This window comes from Petaurus breviceps, unplaced genomic scaffold (genome assembly GCF_028583685.1).
Source record: "Petaurus breviceps papuanus isolate PSGF00001 unplaced genomic scaffold, PetGlider_PUasm1.0 90845, whole genome shotgun sequence".
Classification (NCBI taxonomy): Eukaryota; Metazoa; Chordata; class Mammalia; order Diprotodontia; family Petauridae; genus Petaurus; species Petaurus breviceps.
In genome coordinates this window covers 10,210,061-10,231,604 of record NW_027187359.1, presented here as the reverse complement: position 1 = coordinate 10,231,604, position 21,544 = coordinate 10,210,061, and the positions used below count along the sequence as shown (strand labels likewise).

Sequence of the window (21,544 nt, the reverse complement as noted above, 5' to 3'; positions counted from 1 at the left end):
AGGGAGGGAGGGAGGGAGGGAGGGAGGGAGAGAGGGAGGGAGAGAGGGAGGGAAGAAGGAAGGAAAAAAGAAGTAAGGAAGGAAAGGAAGAGAAAAAACAGAGAGAAAAGCAATAGATAGGAGTTACACAGAGACCAATCTGGTGGGCAAGACCAGAGATGGCAAACTTGAGGCCAGAAGGTTGCTTGCTACCAAATATGATCTAAACCAGATTAAAATGTAATTGGGAAATGTTTAACAAAATAAATAAAAAATACAGGGAAAAAAACATAAATAATGTTATTTTGTGGTTTCCTAAGTCAATATGCAGCTGGCTGAGATCCATTTCTGTCTGAGTTTGACACCACTGGATGAGACAATAACAGAACTAAGCTTCTGCACTTCCACAAATTTCTTCTCATGGAGCTCACAGTTCCCCAGACCTCACCCACATTTCCCCAAAGACACACAATACATTGGCATACCTAACATGGAGCGGGGAGGGGCTTCGGTGACAGCTGTGGGCAAAGCTTTCAGTACCTGCAGGACTCCCGTTGGACCGAGGGAGGGAAATCAGTCAGCTGTCTATCTGATTGGGTGCCCTCCATCCTCAGGAGCCCTAACTTAAGGAGAATGTCCATTATTACATATAGAAATGTTGGCTTGTGATAGGCTACCTGTGGTCATATGACAGACAAGTCATTCTATGTATTTACAGTCAACTCTTCATTATCTCTGGTTACTGGTTAAGCAGAGGCTCCTGGATGAATAGCCATCAGAACTGATATTCATATTCTTCCTGATAAAATCAGATTCCCCTGAGTGGCCAAATTCTTGGATGAGTCTGTTCTGTGACTGACACAGGTTGTGCTGCAGTTTCTCTTCCAGATAAGACAGGGTTCGCCCCAGTCCATCTGTACCTCACTGGATAGCATGAGGATTAATTAGATGGTGTCTTTGAACCCCTTTAAATCAAAGTGTTAGCAGCAGAACAATTGTACTAAATCCTGGGCAACCCTGCCACCTCGGCTTATAACTCACAAAATCACAGTCTATCAAAGCATCTTAGAGGTCATTTAGTCCAGTTCTCTCATTTTATAGCTTAGAAATGTGAAGCTCAGAAAGGAGAGGGGATCTGCTCAAGGACACTTGAACAAAGTGCTTCTTGGTCCACACTGCATTCTAGGCCTAGTGAATCAAACCATGACACTTCCCAGCACCTTCTCACCATCAAGATCCAATAATATTAGTACCCACATGGAGACAACCCGATTTGAAAAATAAAAGCCGAAGAAAGCATGAGTTCTGAGAGCTCCCACAAGATTTGAGTGTTAAGTGGCAGACAATACATACACTACATTCATTATTCACTTGAGAGTTATGGGTGAGATAAGAATGTCTGGCAATATTTTATTAAAGTTCCTATTAATTAGCCTCCCTTTGGTATTCATTCATTCATATAACCCACAGAGTCAGTAGTAGTAGTAATAACCACCGCTGCCACCAACTACCACTAGCATGACCACTCACAAGAGCATGAGGATGGGCCACCAAGGCCCACACTCAAGCTCCTCTAACGTATCTTCCAAAAGCCATAGGACTTAACGCATCAAGTCATCTTCTCCCCTGGTCTCCTAGCAGAAAGACCAGAGTCACTTGAGTTGTTTAAATATGATTAGTCCTCACTCAACAAATCAATAAGCATTTATTAAGGATATATTAAGTAGTAGGCTAGAATTAAGGTTGCCAGGAGAAATTGCAACAATCTCAGATATGCACATGATACCACTCTGATGGCAGAAAGCGAAGAAGAATTAAGAAGCCTCTTGATGAGGGTGAAAGAGGAGAGTGTAAAAGCTGTCTTGAAGCTTAACATAAAAAAAAACAACAACTAAGATCCAGGTAACTGGCCCTATCACTTCCTCGCAAATAGAGGGAGAAGAAATAGAAGCACTATCAGATTTTATATTCTTGGGCTCAACAGTCACTGCAGATGACAACCACAGTCATGAAATTAAAAGACGTTTGCTCCTTGGAAGGAAAACTATGGCAAATCTGGACAGTATATTAAAAAGCAGAGACATCATCTTACTGACAAAGATCTATATAGTCAAACCTATGGTTTTTCCAGTAGTAATGTATGACTGTGAGAGTCAGACTATAAGGAAAGTTGAGTGCCACAAAATTGACATTTTCAAACTGTGGTGCTGGAGAAGACCTTTGAGAATCCATTGGACAACAAGGAAATCAAATCAGTCAATACTAAATAAATCAATTCTAATACTAATAAATTACAGTCGATACTAATAAATTAATTCAAGCTATTCACTGAAATACTGAATATTATAGCTAGAGTTTAAATAGTTTGGTCACATTGTGCCCTCTGGAATGACTATTCCATAAGCAACAAACATCCCTTCATCCTAAATCTTTTCTTTTCCCATTCCTTCCATCTATTAGCTATACTAAAATCTTGGCTCACTGGTTGTAATGGGAATGGGAATTAGAAGATCTTCCCTGCCCTTTAATAGACCTAGGGGGGAGTTTGAAGACCTCCCCTGCTTTGAAAGTAAACTCTGCCCCCTAATAGGCTGAATGTATTCACATGGACCCTGTGATGGAATGAATTTGCTGAAAGGTGCAGCAGAGCCCACAGGAAGCTTCTCTGCTGAGAAGATAAACTCTGCCCCCTAATAGGCTAAATGTAGTCACATGGAGCCTGTGGTGGGAGGAGTTTGCTGAAGGGAAGCAAAGCCCACAGGAAGCTGGTCAGAGCTAGCCAGACAGTGGGGGAGAGAGGAGCTCAGGCAAGGAGATAGAGAGGTTTGTGAGTAAATATTAATATGGTATTGGTTTGTGGGAAGGCTGAAGGATACTGTGGCTCTCAGCATTATCATGGCTTCTGAATATCTTTGGTACTATGATGGAATCAGCTTACTGGTTTGGGGATTCAGTTTTCTGGTGTCTGAATAAATACTTCAGTTCTGTCCTCTATCTGGAGAGTTTGGTATATTTTGTAATTGAATATCATGAGATACTTATAGTCACAGTCTTTATTGTGACCGTGGGCACTGTAAATATTATATTGGCGCTACACTGGTCAAGGTGGGGAAGTTGGAATGTTCCTTGTTCCCCATCACCACTTCCAGGTTCTTTCCCTTCCTCCATCACTCCATAACTTTTCTTCATTTGAGGTCCATGCTATTCATATCTACCACCCACTCAAGATCCTGGTAACTGTTGTCTACTGATCCTCAGGTCGCTTCCTTTCCTTCCCCAATGAATTCAATATGTAGCTCACAATTTTTCTCTCCTCCCCAACTACCCACATACTAGGGGAGTTCAACACACTCAATGATTCTCCCTCAAACATTCTTCAGCCTACTCACTTCCCATGACAATTCCTCTACCAACTCCACCTCAGTCACACACAAAGATAGTCATATTTTCAATCTTGTAGTCACTCATAAATTACTACTTCCATGTTTGAGAATTAAGAAGTCCTTTTATCCATAATTCATTTGCTTTTCACCTCTCCCTCTGTCCTCTCTTACCAAACCTTACTCTTCATCTGCATTGTGGCATGCAATCCTTTGACCCCTCAATTCTCTTCCAGGCTATCTCTCTTGTACTAGCCCCTCTATCCTCTTTCCCCCATCTTGCTTCTTGGTGAACAAATTCAATTCTAAACTCTCCTCCTCTCTTGAGTCCTCCTTATCAATTTGCTGATTGCAACCTACTGAGCCTCAGCCTTGGATCACTCCCTCCATCCATGTTTTCGTTTCTATACGTGCTATTGAACAAAGGTGGAGAAAATCATGCAACTCTTCTGCCTGGATCCACTACAAATTTATGGCACACAACCTTAACTGGGCCACAACAGCTCATAGTCAACTCCTTTCCCAGTTCACCATGGTTGCTAACCCTTCACTGTCCAGCCCTTATCCTTCATCCCCTTAATCAACCTTTGGCAAAGGGGAGCAAAGAAGCCAAGAACATCTTTGCCATGGACCAAAGGGTTCCAGTAAGATGCTGGGAAAACCAAGGATGGTGTCCTAATGGAGGACCTTCAGTGCCCATGTTCCTGGAAAAATCAGGCTGAGCCTTACCTGAGGCATGACGGGTAAAGCGGGGTCCCTGGGTGACTACAGGGATACTGGGCAGCGAGGAACGGTTAGCTCGTTTCTTCAAGATAATGCCAAGGCTGGTTCTGCACGGACTTCCCAACTTGGCAGAAACAGACAGGGATCCACCATTGTGGAGGGGAATGATCCCTGTGAGGAGCAGAAAAAATATATAGGAGCTGAAGGATCACTGACTAGGGCAACCTGTGTTGCATGACCAGGATAGGCCTCTTAGTACATTGCCCAGTGCCTTAGAAATGGGCCCAGCAAGAGCCTGAGCCACATGGAACACATGGCAGTGTCGCCTAAGCTTTCTCTCTGGAATGACTTGATAGCCCTGATCTTCCAAGAGACAGGAACGTCCCCTTGGCCTGGTACTTGGAGGAGGACAGTCTCATTTCTGTGTGCCTTCATTCTAAAGGGCCTCAGCTTTCTCTGTTCCAGGCTTCCAGGGGACCCACTCATCCAAATACTACTTTACCTTCCTTTATCATGCTTCTGGAGCTCAGACTCTGGGACAGAAAGTCTTTCTCTCGCTCCCTGCCCCGCCGGAATAACTCCATTTCTTTCATTTGCTTCAGACGCATCTTCTCCTGGGCTGATTTGGCAATGGTCACCTGGATCTGTACATATACAATGCAAATTTGAATTGTACCCCAAGGATCTTGTCTAGCACCCTACTGACATCCCTTTTGCCCCTAGAATTATACTTGTTTACAAAGAAAAAAGTACCTAATCATACCAAACCCTCCAAGGACAGTTTTTTTCTGGTCCTCCTCTCTTGCCAACTAACAAAAAACCACAATAGGGGTTTTATTTCTTTGTTTTCCATTAATATTTGATCTAGGCTTCTCTGGGATCCAGTGAGATCTGAAGCCTCACCTTGTCTCAGGGATAGCCAGGAAGCTGGGCAGGGCAAGCTAAAAGGGGCTTAGGTTATATCCATTTCAAAAGCATACTTCTTACCCATTCCTTTTGGTTTATTGGCATTAAAGGAAGGGGTCAGCTCAATCAGAAAAAAGAAAAATTGCTTCCTATCCTTTACTATTTCATCCAGAACGAGAAATAAAGGGAAAAAGAAGCCCAGAAAAGAGCAATGTGTCCAAGGCTAGACTGCAAATTGGGGCAGAATCATGGATTTATCTTTCAGCTCAGGGCATCATCCCGTTGGCCCCCAAGCCAGCTACTAAGTATAGTGGGTGAGGCCTCTGGGCTAGAGGTCAGGGATATCGGGGTGCAAGTCTCCCCTCTGGCTCTTACTGTCTATATGATCTACACAAGTCACCTAACCTCTCTCAGGCTCAATTTCCTCATCTCTAAAATGGGGTTAACAATTGCACCTATCACACAGCATTATTGTGAGTATCAAACAAGATTGTCTATGAGGCACTTTGCAAACTTTATAGCAGCACTATATAACTGTCAGGTATTATGGCAGCATGAGGCGGTATTCTTCGATAGCTGGGCAGTTGCTCAAAAGGTCATGACCTGGCTGTAGTTTATTTAAGCCCATCTGCCCTGATCTGCCTTTCCTTCTCTTCTCTGAGCTATGCAGTTCCTTCTACCTGATCTCCCCCACACCTCTTTTCTATATCTCTTCCACATCTGTTCCTTCTCTTTCCCTTTTATCTCTTTTTCCATCCCTTACTTCCCATTCCTGGCAATAATTTAGTTCTCGGGTGATGCCCAATGCCCTCCTTCAATAAGGTTCAAACCACTGAGGTACAGTAGGGCAACTTCAGGTCTGCACAGGTCCACTCTCCTCCTGTCTCTACTGCCTAGACTCATAGTTACTTTACAAGACATACACACACACCCCATACATACATACCCCATATACCCCCCACATAAACACCATATACACACACTCATACACACACACTACAAACACACACACACACCATATACACACACCCCCACACACCATACACATACACACACACCCCACACACCCCATATATACACTCACCATACACCCCCCACACACACACACTCATACACATACACTCACACACACCACACACACACACACTACAAACACACACCCCATACACACACATGCCATACACACACACTCACACACATACACACAAACCACCACCACCAGAACTGAAAGTCAGCAGCTGAGCCAGCCTGTCATCCTCTGTGATGGCCGCCATCTCCACATCCTTGCACATACCCTGGGGCTGCTTTCTGGCTGGTCTACTTCTTTCAGCAATTGTTGGGTCCTTGTCCGTTCATCTTTGTTGGCATGGCTGAAGAAGGGTGTTGTCAATGGAGATGCAGTCTTTGAGGAATGGACAGCAGACTTTGTGCCCCCAGCTGGCCTGCCTTTGACAAGAGGGACTGTAGGCCTTGTCTCTGAAGAGTTAAGCACATTCCTGATAGTATTAAGACATCTAGCATACTTGCCCTGAAATCAACTCTCCAGGCCATGGACTAGCATGGTTATTATTCCTAAAGCTCTCAAAACTTGTTCCTTCTGTCCAACACTTCTGACTGATTCACCAAGATACAAATTAAGCTTAGTCTTCAAGGGCACTAAAGCCAGGCACAAGATAAGCCATCAGAGGAGCAATATAATCAAGGCATTTCTTAATCTACATGTCACATCAGGAAAAGTGTAAGAATTTAGTTGCCTTGTCATTTATAACAGAAGGAAAGATAAGGAAAGGGAAGGAGATGGAGGAAAGGAAGGAAGGAAGGAGTGAGGAAAGGAGGGAGGGAATGAGGGAGGAAAGAAGGAAGATGGAAGGGAGTGAGGGAGGAAGGAAGGAAGGAAGGAAGGAAGGAAGGAAGGAAGGAAGGAAGGAAGGAAGGAAGGAAGGAAGGAAGGAATGTAACAGACATTTAGTAAGCATCTACAAAGTTTAAGGCACTGTATAACACAGACCCAGCCCTCAAAGAGCTTCCAATCAAAGGGAGGGAAAGACAGGCACGTGGAATATATGTCACAGGCCCTGCAGAGTCACACAACATAGAATGTTAAAGCTGGAAGGAATCATAAAGATCATCAAGCTGCTCCCCTTCATTTTCCAGATAAAGAAAGTGAAGCCTCAAAAGAAGTGACTTCACCAACACAGTTCAGCTGGTTAACGTCAGAGCAGAGATTAGCAGCCACGGGCTGCTCTGCCAGCACTGCTAGCCTAATTCTGCTAGACATCACTGAGCTTTGTCATCTATTTTCCACCTATATAAAGAAAGGAGTTGTGGGATATGCAAAAAGGTGGTTTACCGGGAATGGCATTGTCTTCATTTTCAGGGAATTTTAGACCTCAAACCAGCTCCCAGACTTTCTCAGCTTTCTCTTGTCTCTATGGCTTTGCAAGAGGCAGCAAGTGAAGGTGAAAAGAGTGTTGGCTGCCAGCTCCAGCATGTATCAGCTGAGTGGCTTAATGTCTCTCAGCCTCAGTTTCCTCATTGGGCAATAAGCATTTATTAAGGTCCTACTATGCGCCAGGCAGTGTTCTAAGCCCTTTACACATACTGTCTCATGGGATCCTCACAACAACCTCTGCACAGTAGGTACTGTTATTATCCCCGTGTTATAGTTGAGGAAAGTAAGGCAGAGTTTAAGTGATTTTTCCAGGGTCGTGTCACTCATAAGTGTCTAGGACTGAATCTGAACTCGGGTTTTCTACTGAACCACCTAGCTGCCTCATCTGTAAAATGAATCTCTAAAAAAAATCTGTAAAAACCACCTATATAATGAGGTGGTTGTGGGGCTCAAGTGAGAAAAACATATGGAAAGCACTCTGCAAACTCTCAAATGCTACATAAGTGCTAACTATTCTTTTTTAACATCTCTGTGCCTTAGCTTTGTCATCTGTAAGATAGTGATAATAATACTTGGGCTAAAACGACAACAATGTAAACAGAAAGAACAACAAAACCTGAAAACTGAATTACAAAGCAATTATAGTGACCAGGCTTGTCTGGGAGGAGTGGAGAAAACACACCTCTTGTTTTTTCTTTGCAGAGGGGCAGGACTACAGGTTGGGATGCCTCATATACTGCTGGTCACAGGTGATGTGATGGTAGTTTTTGCTGTACTGGTTTTTTCTTTTCTTTTTAGCCTTTGTTATAGGAAATGGCTTCCTCAGTAGGAAATGGGGGGGGGGGGCTTGGAGGGAGGAGGAATACTTTGGAAAGAAGGTGATATATAAGAAAATTACATCGATCACAATAAGATATTTAAAATAGTAATGCTACTGGAGTTGTCTACTTCATAGGATTGGGAGGACAGTTTATAAACCATGAAACCTTGCCCTCTCAGAAACCATTGGGGATGGGAGTGGTACCAGGCAGAATGCTAGACTTTCACACAGGGGAAGCTAGGACCTCAGTAGAGATGGGTGGGGAGCCAGGCTGTTGCAAAGGCCAAGCAAGCCAGACAAGTTTTTCCCAGGCCTAGAACTCTGTGTCCTGAAATCAGGCACTCCCTGGCCAACAGCCACACCTGTTGAGCATAATCCAGGGGCTAAAATGAGCAGGCCATTTTCAAAGGAAGAAATGCAAGCTATGGACAGCCATATAAAAAATGCTCCAATTAAGTAATAATTAGAGAAATGCAAATGAAAGTAAATCAGGACTTCTACATGTCAGATTGGCAAAGGTGCCCCTGCCCAAAAAATGACAAATATTGGAAAGGTTGAGGGAAACAAGTACTTTAATACACGGTTGGTGGAGCTGGGAACTGGTCCAGCCATTCTGGAAAACAATTTGGAGCCATGCCCCAAAAGTTACTAAGCTGTGCTTCCCCTCTGACCCAGCAACACCACTACTAGGCCTGTTTACTGAGGAGATGGTCAAAGAAAGAGGGACAGGACCCATATGTATAAAAATATTTATGCATTTGGGGGCAGGCAATGGTGCCGCTAAGCTCCAAAAGAAGCTCTCCTGTATAATTTCAATCAGCAAAATAATTGCTTCTCCAAGGCCCTCCCCTCCCCCAGAAACACCCTAAGTATTATTTCCACCCTGCCAAAACTCATTCTTTGGACCTGTTCTGACTTGGGCTATGTGCATTCCACCCCCTCCTGAAACCCAGTCCGCCTAGGCTTCTGGCTCACTAACTTCCCCACGCCTCCAACCAATTAGATCACATCTAACATCCATCCATCTTCTCCTGCCCTTTCCAGGCAACCCAAATCAGCATTTCAAATCTGAATTCTTCCTGATATTAAAAAATAGGCTCAACCCTCTGGCTCCTCCCCCTCTCCCTACCCAGTTCCTCTCACCTGACTTCCTTCCCAGGATTGGTTTCCTTCTCCTGACCTTTAATCGTCCAGGGAGCTCATTAAGCTTTGGGGTCTTAGGGTTTCTCTCTCCATAGAATGTCAAAGCCATAAGGGACCTGAGACAATGTCTAGTTCACATCCCTCATTTGATAGTTGAGAAAAATTAAGGCCCAGAGAGGTTGTGACTTGCCCAAGGTGAGACAGTAGCAGAATTGTTTCTCCCATCTAGGCTTCCTCACTCCAAAACCATCATTCTTGCCACTATATATATGATGCTGGCTGCCTGGTAAGGATTTAACTAGAAATTTTCCCCACCTCCCATTCCCACTTGCTCAAAGTCAAGAGTTCAGGACAGCAAATAAGCAGGGGTAGGCATACATACCCACAGACTTGGGGGTCCTCTCCCGGGGACTGTTATCCTGTGCCAATCTTAAAAGAAAGGGAAAAAAATGTTTTAAAGCCATATAAAGAGATATCGAGGCAGAAATGTCCCTTCCAGATTGAGGGTTGGTGAAGATAGCCTCTATAAAGAGGTGGAGGAGGACTGGGAAAGGGGGAAAATCACATCCAGCCAGGGAAAGCAGCCTTGTAAAGGCAGTTAAAGCCTTGAAAGGCTTCAGAACTCTAATCAATACAATGAGCAGCCATTGTTCCCGAGGACCCAGGGTGAGCTGCTGCCCACACTTCCTGACAGAATGGGGATGGGTTCACAACGCAGAATGAGACGGAAGCTTTCGGACAAAGCCAAGGAGGGAATTTGCTTTGCTTGACTATACATTGTTATAAGACTTTTATTTCACATTTTTAAAAACATTGTTGTCCAATGTGGGGAGGAGGGAAGGAGTGGAAGGGAGAGAAAATAAATGCTTGGTAATTGGAACAAATAATAAAAATTAAATTTAAAAGGGGTTTAGCAGAAGGTACAGATCAGTGGGAAAGTGGCTTAGCCAGCACAGGAGCAATGGCATAATGGAATTCAGCACCTGGCAGGATGTCTGGCACATAGCGGTATTAATAAATGTCTGCTGATTGAATTAACTACATAAAACTTTTTTAAAAAAAGAGGCAACAGGGGCGGCTGGGTGGCAAAGTGAATAGAGCACCGGCCCTGGAGTCAGGAGTTCAAATCCGGCCTCAGACACTTAACACAAAACTATCTGTGTGACCTTGAGCAAGTCACCTAAGGCCAATTGCCCTACCTTCCCCCCTCTAAGGAAAAAGCAAGAGAGAGAGAGAGACAGAGAGAGAGAGAGAGACAGAGAGAGAGAAAGAGAGACAGAGAGAGACAGAGACAGAGAGAGGCAACTAACTTGTTATAGTAGAAAAAGCCCTGAATTTGGAATTAGCTCTAAGTTTTATCTCTGCCACCTACATGATCATATGCAACTCATTTAACCTCATTGAGTCTCATCTTTCTGATTTTCCAGTGAGAATAATTATGCCTATAGAGGTAGATTTCCTACAGGGCTTTTGCAAAGATTAAATAAATCTATGCTGCCTACTTACCAGCTATGTGACCACTGGCAAGTTAAGTCACTTACTATTTCTGAGCCTCAGTTTTCTCATGCATAAAATGGGGATCCCTTTTCACTACCCATCTTCCAGAGATGTCATGAGTTCAAGCGCATAGAAAGTGTGCCAAGAACTTTGTAGCCAAAGAGCACAAATGCTGTTATTATCAAGAAGTAATCATTCTTTCTCTACCTCCCCCCACCCCCGCCCTTCATTTTTTTGTATAAGAAACTCAATCACAGAATCTCATGTTGGAAGAGACTAGTTAGTGGCTAGCTCATCTAACCCATGACCAAAAGAGAATCCCTGGTACAACATGGGGGGGCGAGTGGTTAGCCAGCCCCTTCCAGAATACCTCCATGGAGGAAGAACCCACCCTCTCCAAGGCAGCCCATTCTACACTGAGGCAGATCAAGTTGTTCCTGACATCAGGTGCAAGTTTGTTTCTTTGCAAACTTTCACCCCATTGCTCCTGGTTCTGTCCTCTGAGGCCAAACGGGAAAAAAAAAAATCTAATCTTGTTTCCACGTTGACCATCCCAAAGGTTTCCCAAGGACCCAGGGCTCCTGATAGTCATAGCTGGGTCTTGGTAAAATAAAAACTTGTTATCCAGGGAGCAGCAGCTAAAGCAGTGCTAGAACTCCCCGGGAGCCAGGACGGAGTGGAGGGTGACCCCCTCCCCCTGTGGTGTTCTCTCTTCGGAGCTCACCCAAGTTTCCTGAATCAACCTTCTCCTGGTCAAAATGCTCACAGAAGCTCACCCTGGAGGGAATTCCCTTCACTGCCCTGAGAAACCAGTCCTTGGTGCCCTAGTGTAGTGGAGATCTGAGTGGGAGTTTGAGAACATTCACAATGTTCTAGGCAAGGCACCTGAACAGGAGTCAGAAATAGCTAAGTTTGAATCCCTCCTCCTCAGATATTTACCAGCTGTGAGGCCCTAAGTAAGTCACTTCCCTTCTCCGGTCTCAGTTTCCTCATCTGTAAGTGTGTGTGTATGTTGGGGGGGACTTAATGATCTCTAAAACCCCTCCCAGCTCCAAGTCCATGATCCATTTCATTCCCTACAAAAGTGTTATGGGTTTTCTGGAATGAACTTCTTCTTGAGGAGGGAAAGGTATAGACAGCAAAGATCCTCCTGGTGCTGACTGTAGGCCACAGGACAAATGGACTGACTACTGGGGCCTTGCATTCTAGTCCCAGAGGTCAGTCAGATGAGGGAGGTCTAGAAGCACCATTCATCTCAGTCCACATAGACCCTGGAGTGTCTACTCCAGACCGAAGGCACTCTCATGCTAGGGGATCTCTTGAAGATGAATGTCTCAATCTCAGTTCTGCATCTGACACAGTAGATTACTCAGAACCCAGTGGATTATTCAAGCAAATAATCCATTTAATAAAAAAAATACATTCAAATACCCTCAGGTAAAAGTAGTTCAGGAAAATAAAAACATCAACATTGATGGCAGTGAGATGAGGTTCTCAGGGTTCTCAGGGCCTCCCTGTCAAAGTCCTCAAAAGCACTTATATATTCTTCTGCCCACAGCTGGGTTCAAGGTCAATCCAGCTGGGGGAAAAGTTAACCCAAACTTCTCCTGGTCTTCATCATAACTTCCTTGCTCACACCAGTCCCAGCTGGTATTGTGGGAATATGTAGGGTGTGGGGAGGAACTGGGGTGCCTCCCCAGTTCCAACAGTATCCAGGCCACAACATCCAAGGTGGCTCCAGGGTCAATCTGGGGGTCCACATCTGCTATGTGGTAGCTGCAAGATAACTCTATCCTCCAGAGCCTTCTCCAGAGTGAACATGACCTCAAAGATGTCTGGAACTGGACCAACTTCTGGGAGTCTATGAATTTAAGAGTGCCAGATCTTCTGGGGCATCTCTAGCCTGGCATCAGCCCCATGGTCTTCTATTCTATGAACCTATACCCACACCAGTGTTGGGCCACAACACCACTGATTTTTGTGAGATAAAGAGAAGGAACTGGGGAATTTACGAGCTTCACATTTGCCTTCCCATGGGCCCTTCCAAACCAGTGGCAGTATCTGTCCATAGGACCAGTGATCACACCGGCAACTGATTCTACCTGTGTGCAAGCATGTCACTGAAGACCAATTGGGACCCAAAATGTGGACGGCCTCTTTCTCTTGTTACCAGTTCTTGTGATTCACAGCCCTGGACTCTAGCCACAAGGTACATCCCATCTTTAATCTCCCTGACATCCCAGCATAGCTACCTTACTCCTACTACCCTTGCTTTTCAGCAATCAGTGGCACAATGACATGGCCCCGGAGTACAAACCATGAAATTATAGTTCTAGAATGAGAAAGATTTCAGAAGCCTTCTGGTCCAAGCCTCTTGTGAGGACTCTGAAGCCCATGGTGATTGTGATTTGCCCAAAGTCAAAAAGTAGCAAGTATCAAAAGTGGGATTTGAACCCAAAGCCAGGGATCATGAGTTTCTTACTTCTCCAACAGGTTCCTCTCTGTCTCCTTTCCTGGATCTCCTTGCTCCTCCTGCTTCCCAAAAGTGGCCATCCCTGAGACTCAGTCTTCACCCTTTATTCTGCCATCCATAACTCTGCTCCTCAGAACGTTCATTCATTCAGCTTTTGGGTCCAAAGGCAGGCCATATTTGGGTGGTCAGGACTACATGCAGCGTGCAGGGATGTGAGGGAGGAACATTCAGATGGATGAAGGGCATAAGGAAAGACACAAGGAGAGGCGGGGCGGGGGCACAATTCTTTCTGGCCAAATTACCATCAGGTAGATGACGCACAGTGGGAAATCAGCCTGAATGGGCCAGAGCTTGGGGGGCCTTGAGTGCCAGACCAAGGAGCTTAAATTTCATTTATAAGGTAGCTCATGGTCATTAAAGACTTTTGAACAAAAGAGTGACATGACCAGAGCTGTCTATGCTTTAGGAACATGAATCGGGTGACCATGAGTAATAAAAATCAGAGCAAGGAGTGACTGGATGTGGTAATACCAATTTTTTTTTAAAGTGAGGGCAGACATAATGAGGACCTAAAGAAGAGAATGGAGAGGAAAATAAAAAGGCAGGAGATATTCTGTAAATAGAATCAACGGCACTTGGTTACTGATTGGCCGTGCGCGGAGAAGAAAAGAGTCCCCACTGATTCCCAGGGTTTTGAGCCTCCACTGCCAAGGAAGTGATGGCACCATCAACAGAAAACAAGAAAACCAGGAGGAGAAGCTGGTCTGGAGGCAGGAAGTGCATAAACCAGGTCTGTACAGGACAACTGCCGAGATGTTCATCAAGCTTGCAGAAACGTGAAAATAGACTGGGTTGGGAAGAGGTGGAGGTTGGAAGGAGATTTGGAAGACAGCCACAGAAAAGTTATGATTGACAGCAAAAAGGTATTTGAGATCACTGAGTGCATGGAGCAAGTAAGAGAGAGACCAGGAAAGAATCTTGGGGAATACCCACATGAAGAGACAGGAAGAAAAGGGAAAATACCTGTAAAGGAGACAGAAAGGTAAGAGGAGGTGCTGGAGGCAGAAAGACTAAGGAGGAGAGAGCTTCAAGGAGAGGGTGATCAATGGGTGCTGTCAGTGCTACAGAAAAGTCAAGGAGAACGAAAAGACTGTCTGACTTTGCAAGTAAGAGGCCACTGAAGGCCTTTAAGAGATGGACTCCAGCAGAGTGTGGAAGATGGAAGGCAGATGGCAAAAGGCCAAGAAGGTGAAGGCAGAACATGTAGACTCCTGAAAGAAGTCTGGAAAGAGAGGCAAGATGGCAGCTCAAAGCAAAGGGGGCACCCTTGAAGGCTTAGAAGAAAGGGGAGAACAAGGTGGGGACAGGATGGAGGACTGACCCAAAACATACTTCAGTGCATACTGGGAGTCTTGTCTGTGTTCATGCCCACATTCTGACGCTGACACTCCCTCTCATGGGGACATTGATGCTTCCCTGAGAGAGTGTAACCTGTCCTTGCCTATAGGATGTTCTACTCAAAAAAGCTAGGTTTGCCAAGGACAAAAACCAGCAATAATCTTAAGCAGGATTATGATAAGCTCTTCCAATTTAGAACCCCAGTCTTCCAGACTTGTGATAAAGCAAAGACCCTCCAGACCAGGGTTCCAGACCCCCTGGCAACCTGGTAAAACCTATGAATCCCTTCTCAGAATGTTCTTCAATGCATAAAACTAAAAACATAGGATTACTAAGGAAACAGTGAAATATACTTAGAAAATATTTCTTAAAAACAAATTTAGGGATCTTAGCTTAAGAATCCCTGCTTTAGACCATCAACAATAATCCAAGGCACCCAAATATGGAGCACTGTCCCTGGGGAAACCCATACAGACCCAACAGGAGCTGGTGGTCCCTGCTAACTAACAATCTTTGAATCTTTAAAACTCCAATGAAGTGTCCAGTATGACTTACCTTATTCCAGGGACCTCCTGGACAGTGAGGACATGTTGGGCTGGAGGCAGGGGACTAGGATTGCTAACAACAGCTGGCAAAGTTACTGATTTGGTGTCTGTAGGCTGCCCGGCCTTTGGAATGGGAGGGATCAGGGCGCCCCCCAGAGATCGTCTCATCTTCTCATCTTTGCAATGAAGGTACTGAAGGGATATCTGCACCTGGAAACAGCATCAGGAAAGGGAGTTAAAGTCTCTCACTTTGATCCTTTTAAAGACTGGCAGTTTTGATAGTATGGGATTCTCCATGGATGCAAAGAACAACTCCTCCAGCCTTGGTATTTAGTCATTGTGAGTCAATGTGGCCAAAAAAAAAACCCAAACCCCAAAACTCCATCAGCTGGTGGTCAGCCTTCCAGGGACGAGTGTCTTAAAATTGAGCTAGGCTAATCCTCAAATGATGGCCAGGCCTTCCCTTACATTCAAGCCTTCCAGCCTGGGAAGACCTGCCAGAGCCTAGCCTCAGCTCTAGTCTTTGAGAATCCAGCATTGCTCCCACACCATGAGGAGGCATGAGAGGGAAGTTTAGATGGAGGAAATCCCATAGAGACACACAAAGCGTAGGACACTAACGTCCCAGGAACATTCCACCCCACCTTCCCCTTCCTGCAACCCATCTAGGTAAGGAAAAACTCAGAAAGTTCCCAAGTCAAACTCCACTTCCTTCTTTATTCCTTTTTCAAAGAATCATAGAATTTTAGACCAGAAAAAGTCGATGATACAGTGGTCTTAACCATGCTCCTGTGCCCTGTGAAATTATTTGTTCAGGAATCTGCGTGACCTTGAGCAAGACATATTATCAGTTTACTATTGATAATAGTAGCTGCTAATATTTATCTATGTAAGTAGTATATATTTACCTATATAAATAGTACATATTTATCCATATAAATATTGCATATTTATATATAATATATTTATATGTGTATAAATATATGACTTTAAAGTTTATAAAACGCTTGACATCATCTTCCTTCCCCTCCTCCTCCATATCATCATCCCATTTGTTCTTACAACACCCCTGTGAGGTGGCTGTCATTTTATTGTTATTTTATATATATATATATATATATATATATATATATAAGAGAGTTATTTTATATATATATATATATATAATGAGAAGACTGAGGTGTAAGGAGACAAAGTGCTTTGCCCAGAGTCTTATAGACAGTAAGTTTCTGAGACAGGAGGAGAACCTGGTCTTCCTGACCTCATGTCCAGCACTCTAATCTCCTACTTCATGCTGTCCCCTACTTTATTTCTTTGGCCTCAATTTCTTCATCTGCAAAATGAAGGGATTAGAGCTGATGGTCACTAAAGCCTCTGGCCATCCCTAAATCTAAGCTTCTGTGGTTTACCTCATCCCCAAGGCTATACTCATTTTCCCGTTGCTGAACTGTGTCCTGCATGGTCCCACAAAAGTTTAACCTAAGATGGTATCCATTAGTCAATCAACAAGCATTTATTAAGTGCCTATGAGGAAACTTTAGAAAGAATAACTGCTTCATGCCTTTCTCTAGGACTATCACATGCCTTCTTGTGCTGGGAAGCACATTTGTATCAGAGATGGTCTAGTTCAGACAGAGTTATTTTTATTCCTGACAAACATATATCAGTTCCAACCATTTATTGTGACAGATGAAGAAAGCAAAGACTTGACCAAGGTCACGTGGTTGGTGGATCCTAAATAGAGTTGGTAGTAGAAGCCACGTATTCTGACTTCCAGTCCAGTGCTCTTAACTCCAAATGGGGCTGTCTTATATTTAAATTTGGATCTTTCCTACTAGTATGTTACTGGGATAAATGATGGAGAATCCAAATAAATATAGAAAGGCATATATGAAGTGAGAGAGAGCAAACTAATTACACTCATCATAATAATAAAATCTAAGAAGTACATGGAAGAAAAATAGAAGGGGCCCCAGGAGCACACATGATGCTACTGTTGTTAAGTCATTAGAGTTTGCATATGATTATTTTTTCCCCTTTTAGCAAACTACAAATCATTTGGAATTCATAGCTTTATGTATGTTTTTCTATTGTTTGGTTTCACTGTGGTTATTAATTTTGTTTTTAAAGCAATCAGGGTTAAGTAACTTGCTCAAGGTTACACAGCCAGTTATTTCTGGGTGCGGTGCTAAGTATCTAAGCCTGGATTCGATCCCCAGGTCATCCCGACTGGGGCCAGTGCTCTTACTTGCTGTGCTACCTGGCTGCCCCGGTTATTAATTTTATAATAAGTATTTTTAAATTTAGAAAAAACTTGGACCTTGTAGAAAACAGCCAAGTGCAATCTCTTTGGATTTACTTTTATAGAACATCAGGCCCAATCCCCACACATTCATTACACCACCTTGTTTTATTTCAGGGAGATCTATTCCTAGTCTGTGAAAATGGGATGCAGCAAAAAGAGGGTTGAGTTTGAGTCAGGGACCTGGCTTCAAATCCTAGCCCAGTGATATACCACCTATGAGATGTTGGGCAAGTCACTGAATCTACTGAGGTTTTCTCAGCAATAAAATGAAAGGCTTGAAATGGACAACCTCTAAGCTTCCTTCCAGATCCCAATCTGATGATCCTATAATTTGGCCACCCCCCAAAAAAATGACTAATAATACACACTCTGCCCAAGATGGACCAGGTTAGGCTGTGCTAAATCTGTATCCTGGAAATTCTCCTGGCTGAGGTAAGGACTGGTCAAGATCCAGCCAGCAGCTGTTAAGAAGGAATATGCAAAAAATGGAGCTGATGCCCAGGTACAATGTACATGTGCTGAGGCTGACTATTTAAAGAAGATCTGTTCAACCAAGTGGTCAGGTAAACTGGAGGTCAATCCTAAGTGTTCCAAGGTAAGGACATGTCAAGAACAGGCCCTAGACTTGATACAGGACACAGATGGAAAGGAAGACAGAGGTTTGATTGGAACAATCAGGCTAGGTGAGACTAGGGGAGGTTGTGACAGGAACCGACTAAGGGCAGTCTGGGACCAAGGAATAAAAAAAGGTAAAGAGCAGGGTCAAGGCCAAGATTGGATGCCTCAGCTAGAATCTCTCCCCAAAAGGGCAAGCTGTGCCAACAAAGGCTTAGCCATTTTAATAGGGACGGGGCATTCTGGGTAAAGCACCCCTGGCTATGAGCTCATAGCAGTCAATCAATCAGCAGATGTTTATCAACCATCCACTGGTGCTAAGTGCTGAAATACAAAGACAAGAATGAAACAGTCCCTGCCCTAAAGAATCTTACAGTCTATCAGAAACAATACATACATACATACGTATATATGTAAGTATGTATAAGTATCTCTAAGTGCCTCTAAGGAAGTCTGAATGGACTTTGACTTCCTCAAATCCTTGGGGTAACTGAGATCCAATTCATCTCTGGGGGTCAAGACAGGTGGGATATGTAATGAGGTTTTTGCCTAGGGACCTGACACCTTTCTCTTCTATTTATTCAACCTAGGTCTTAGTCGGCTTCAGGTCCAGCAGTCTTATCACCTTCTCCATGCTGCTTTCTCTGGGCCTCGGTTTCCTCATCTGCAAAATGAGAGGACTGAACTGGATGGCCTCTAAAGTCTCTAGCCATCCCTAAATCTAAGCTCCTATGGATTACCTCATCCCCATGGGTATCCTCATCTTCTCATTGCTGAACTATGTCCAGCATGGTCCCACAAAAGTTTGACCCAAGATAGGTATCCATTAGTCAATCAACAAGCATTTATTAAGGGCCCACATGGAAACTTTAGGAAAAATGACACTACCTCGTACATTTCTCTACAACCAGAATGACAACTATATATCTTTCTCTGCAAGAAAGCACATTTGCATTAGAGAAGGTGTGGCTAAAGTTATTTTTACTCCTGACAAAATATTTTTCAGATTCAGTGAGGTACAAATGGTAGAAGGCCCTAGCATCCAAAATGGTGAAATCTTTTTTCTGTAGAGTTTCAGAGTCTAAAATCCCATGGCCTTTAAACTGACCTTAAGTGCCCACATGGTCATGCTTTGAGTAAAGATGGCAGAAGGCAGGTAGAGGAGAGAAGTGAATAATTCTCCCTCCCACCTGGAATTGATAATGGACCAAATTAACACCTTTCAGGGTGGCTAGGTGGCACAGTGAATAAAGCACCAGCCCTGAAGTCAGGAGGACCTGAGTTCAAATCCAGCCTTAGACACTTAACATACTTACTAGCTGTGTGACTTTGGGCAAGTCACTTAACCCCAATTGGCCTCCAAAAATAATAATAATAATACCTTTCATCAAAGCTTTCAGTGCATGTTACCTGGCAAGGCTCAGTGCCCCTTCCATGAAAAAGTCTTTCTTGATGAGACCAGCTGTTGGCTCTCTCCACCTCTGGAAGCAATTTGTATGTATAGCCTGTGTACATCTGAGAATAGGTTTTACCTCCCCAGTGAGAAGTAAGCTTCTTGGGGCAGCCAGGTGGCTCAGCGAGTAAGAGCACCGGCTCCAGTGTCGAGATGACCTGGGGATCAAATCTGGGCTCAGATACTTAGCACCACACCCAGAAATAACTGGCCGTGTAACCTTGAGCAAGTTGCTTAACCCCGATTGCTTAAAAAAAAAAAAAAGAAAAAAGAAAAGCAAGCTTCTTGAAAGCAGGAACTGTCTGTCTCACTTTTATATTTATATCCCTAGTACATAGCGCAGTGCCTGCCATATTGTAGGTACCTAATAAAGACATGTTGTTGGATTGATTGATGATAGGTTACATGAAAACGGGGGAAAAAAACGTATAAACAAATAAATGCATGGATGGACAGAAAGACACACAGACAGAGAGACCAGCTATGTTAGTTAATAGAAGACATTTGCTCTATGAATCTTAGAATGGGAGGCCATGCATTACCTCTTGTGCAGCTGGAGTTGCCCTTGGCTGGCCCTTGCCATTCTCCAAGGACCCTTTGGCCTCTGGGGTGGTGGGGATGCTTTGGATGGGAGGCATTGGCCTGGAAGCCATTAGTAGTCTCTGAGAGGTGGAGCTGGCACTCTTCAGGGAAGTAGCCCTAGTAACTTCTCCAGGATCCAAAGAAGCTGCAGAGGGGAAAAGAGGAAACATGTGGGAGCTCAAAGGAAAGGGCAGGTCTCCTCAAAGGTGCTGGCCCTAGCAAAAGCTCTTTCAGGGCAAGGACTGTGTGGCTTTGTCTGGTCTTCCAAGCTCCTATCACAGAATCAGACACAAAGGAGGCACTTAATAAATGTTTAGTCAATCAATCCATCAACAAGCATTTGTTAAACACCTACTATGCATCAAGTACCAGACCAGGCACTGGAGATACAAAGATAAAGTGAGACGAATCTTTGTTCTTAGGGAACTTACAGTCCAATGAGGGCACACATGTTAATAGATGATATGGCAATCACAATGGCATTTATAATGCCATAAGGTTTACAAAGTACTTTACATATGTCTCTCACTTGATCCTCACCACAACCCCAGGAGCAGGTGCTGTTATTATCATCCCTTGTTTATAAATGAAGGAAGTGAGATGGAGGGCGTAAGGGATCTGCCCTGGATCACACACCTGGGGAGGAGGTGAATTCAGGTCGATCTAACTCCAAGTCCAGAGCTCTAGCCACTGCCCCCCAGAGCTGCGGAGGGGTGGGCCAAGCATGCAGCCATTGGAGCGGAGCACTAACAATGTGGGGGACGGACAGGGTCTTCTGAAGGAGATGGCCCTGAGAGGGAGGCAAAGGCAGAGACAAGAAAGGAGGGCACTGGGGGCGAAGGGGACACTCTAACAAAGTTCTAGATACAGGCCAGGCCAGGAATGTCATATGCTCAACAGCAGGCCCGCCAGGGAGAAGGAAGCAGGGAAAGGGAAGGGGAAAGGAACAAACATTTATTAGGGGCCTAGTATGTGCCAGCCACTATGCTGAATACAAATATTATCTCATATGAATGAAGAGTGAGTGACAAACTGAACACCCCTGGGGAGTAAGAAGGGTGTGTGTGTGTGTGTGTGTGTGTGTATGTGTGTGTGTGAGAGAGAGAGAGAGAGAGACAGAGACAGAGAGAGAGAGACAGAGACAGAGACAGAGACAGAGAGAGATGGAGAGAGACAGAGGGAGAGAGATGGAGAAAGACAGAGATGGAGAGAGAGAGGAAGAGAGACAGAGAGAGGGAGAGAGATGGAGAGAGACAGAGAGAGATGGAGAGAGAGAGAGAGATGGAGAGAGACAGAGAGAGAGATGGAGAGAGAGAGAGATGGAGAGACAGAG

The 21,544-nt window shown here is 44.3% G+C and overlaps 1 protein-coding gene across 1 annotated transcript in view; it reads right to left on the bottom strand.

Moving 5' to 3' along the window:
* The window catches only part of TOGARAM2 (TOG array regulator of axonemal microtubules 2), a 106,959-nt gene that overhangs the window by 64,658 nt on the left and 20,757 nt on the right, over window positions 1-21,544 (bottom strand). Inside the window, exons 6-11 of the mRNA XM_069071812.1 lie at window positions 20,172-20,356; window positions 15,267-15,466; window positions 9,726-9,772; window positions 6,283-6,464; window positions 4,585-4,726; window positions 3,985-4,253 (exon numbers count right to left, since the gene is read on the bottom strand). Coding sequence (XP_068927913.1) covers window positions 3,985-4,253; window positions 4,585-4,726; window positions 6,283-6,464; window positions 9,726-9,772; window positions 15,267-15,466; window positions 20,172-20,356 — 1,025 coding nt within the window. The remainder of the gene's footprint in view (window positions 1-3,984; window positions 4,254-4,584; window positions 4,727-6,282; window positions 6,465-9,725; window positions 9,773-15,266; window positions 15,467-20,171; window positions 20,357-21,544) is intronic.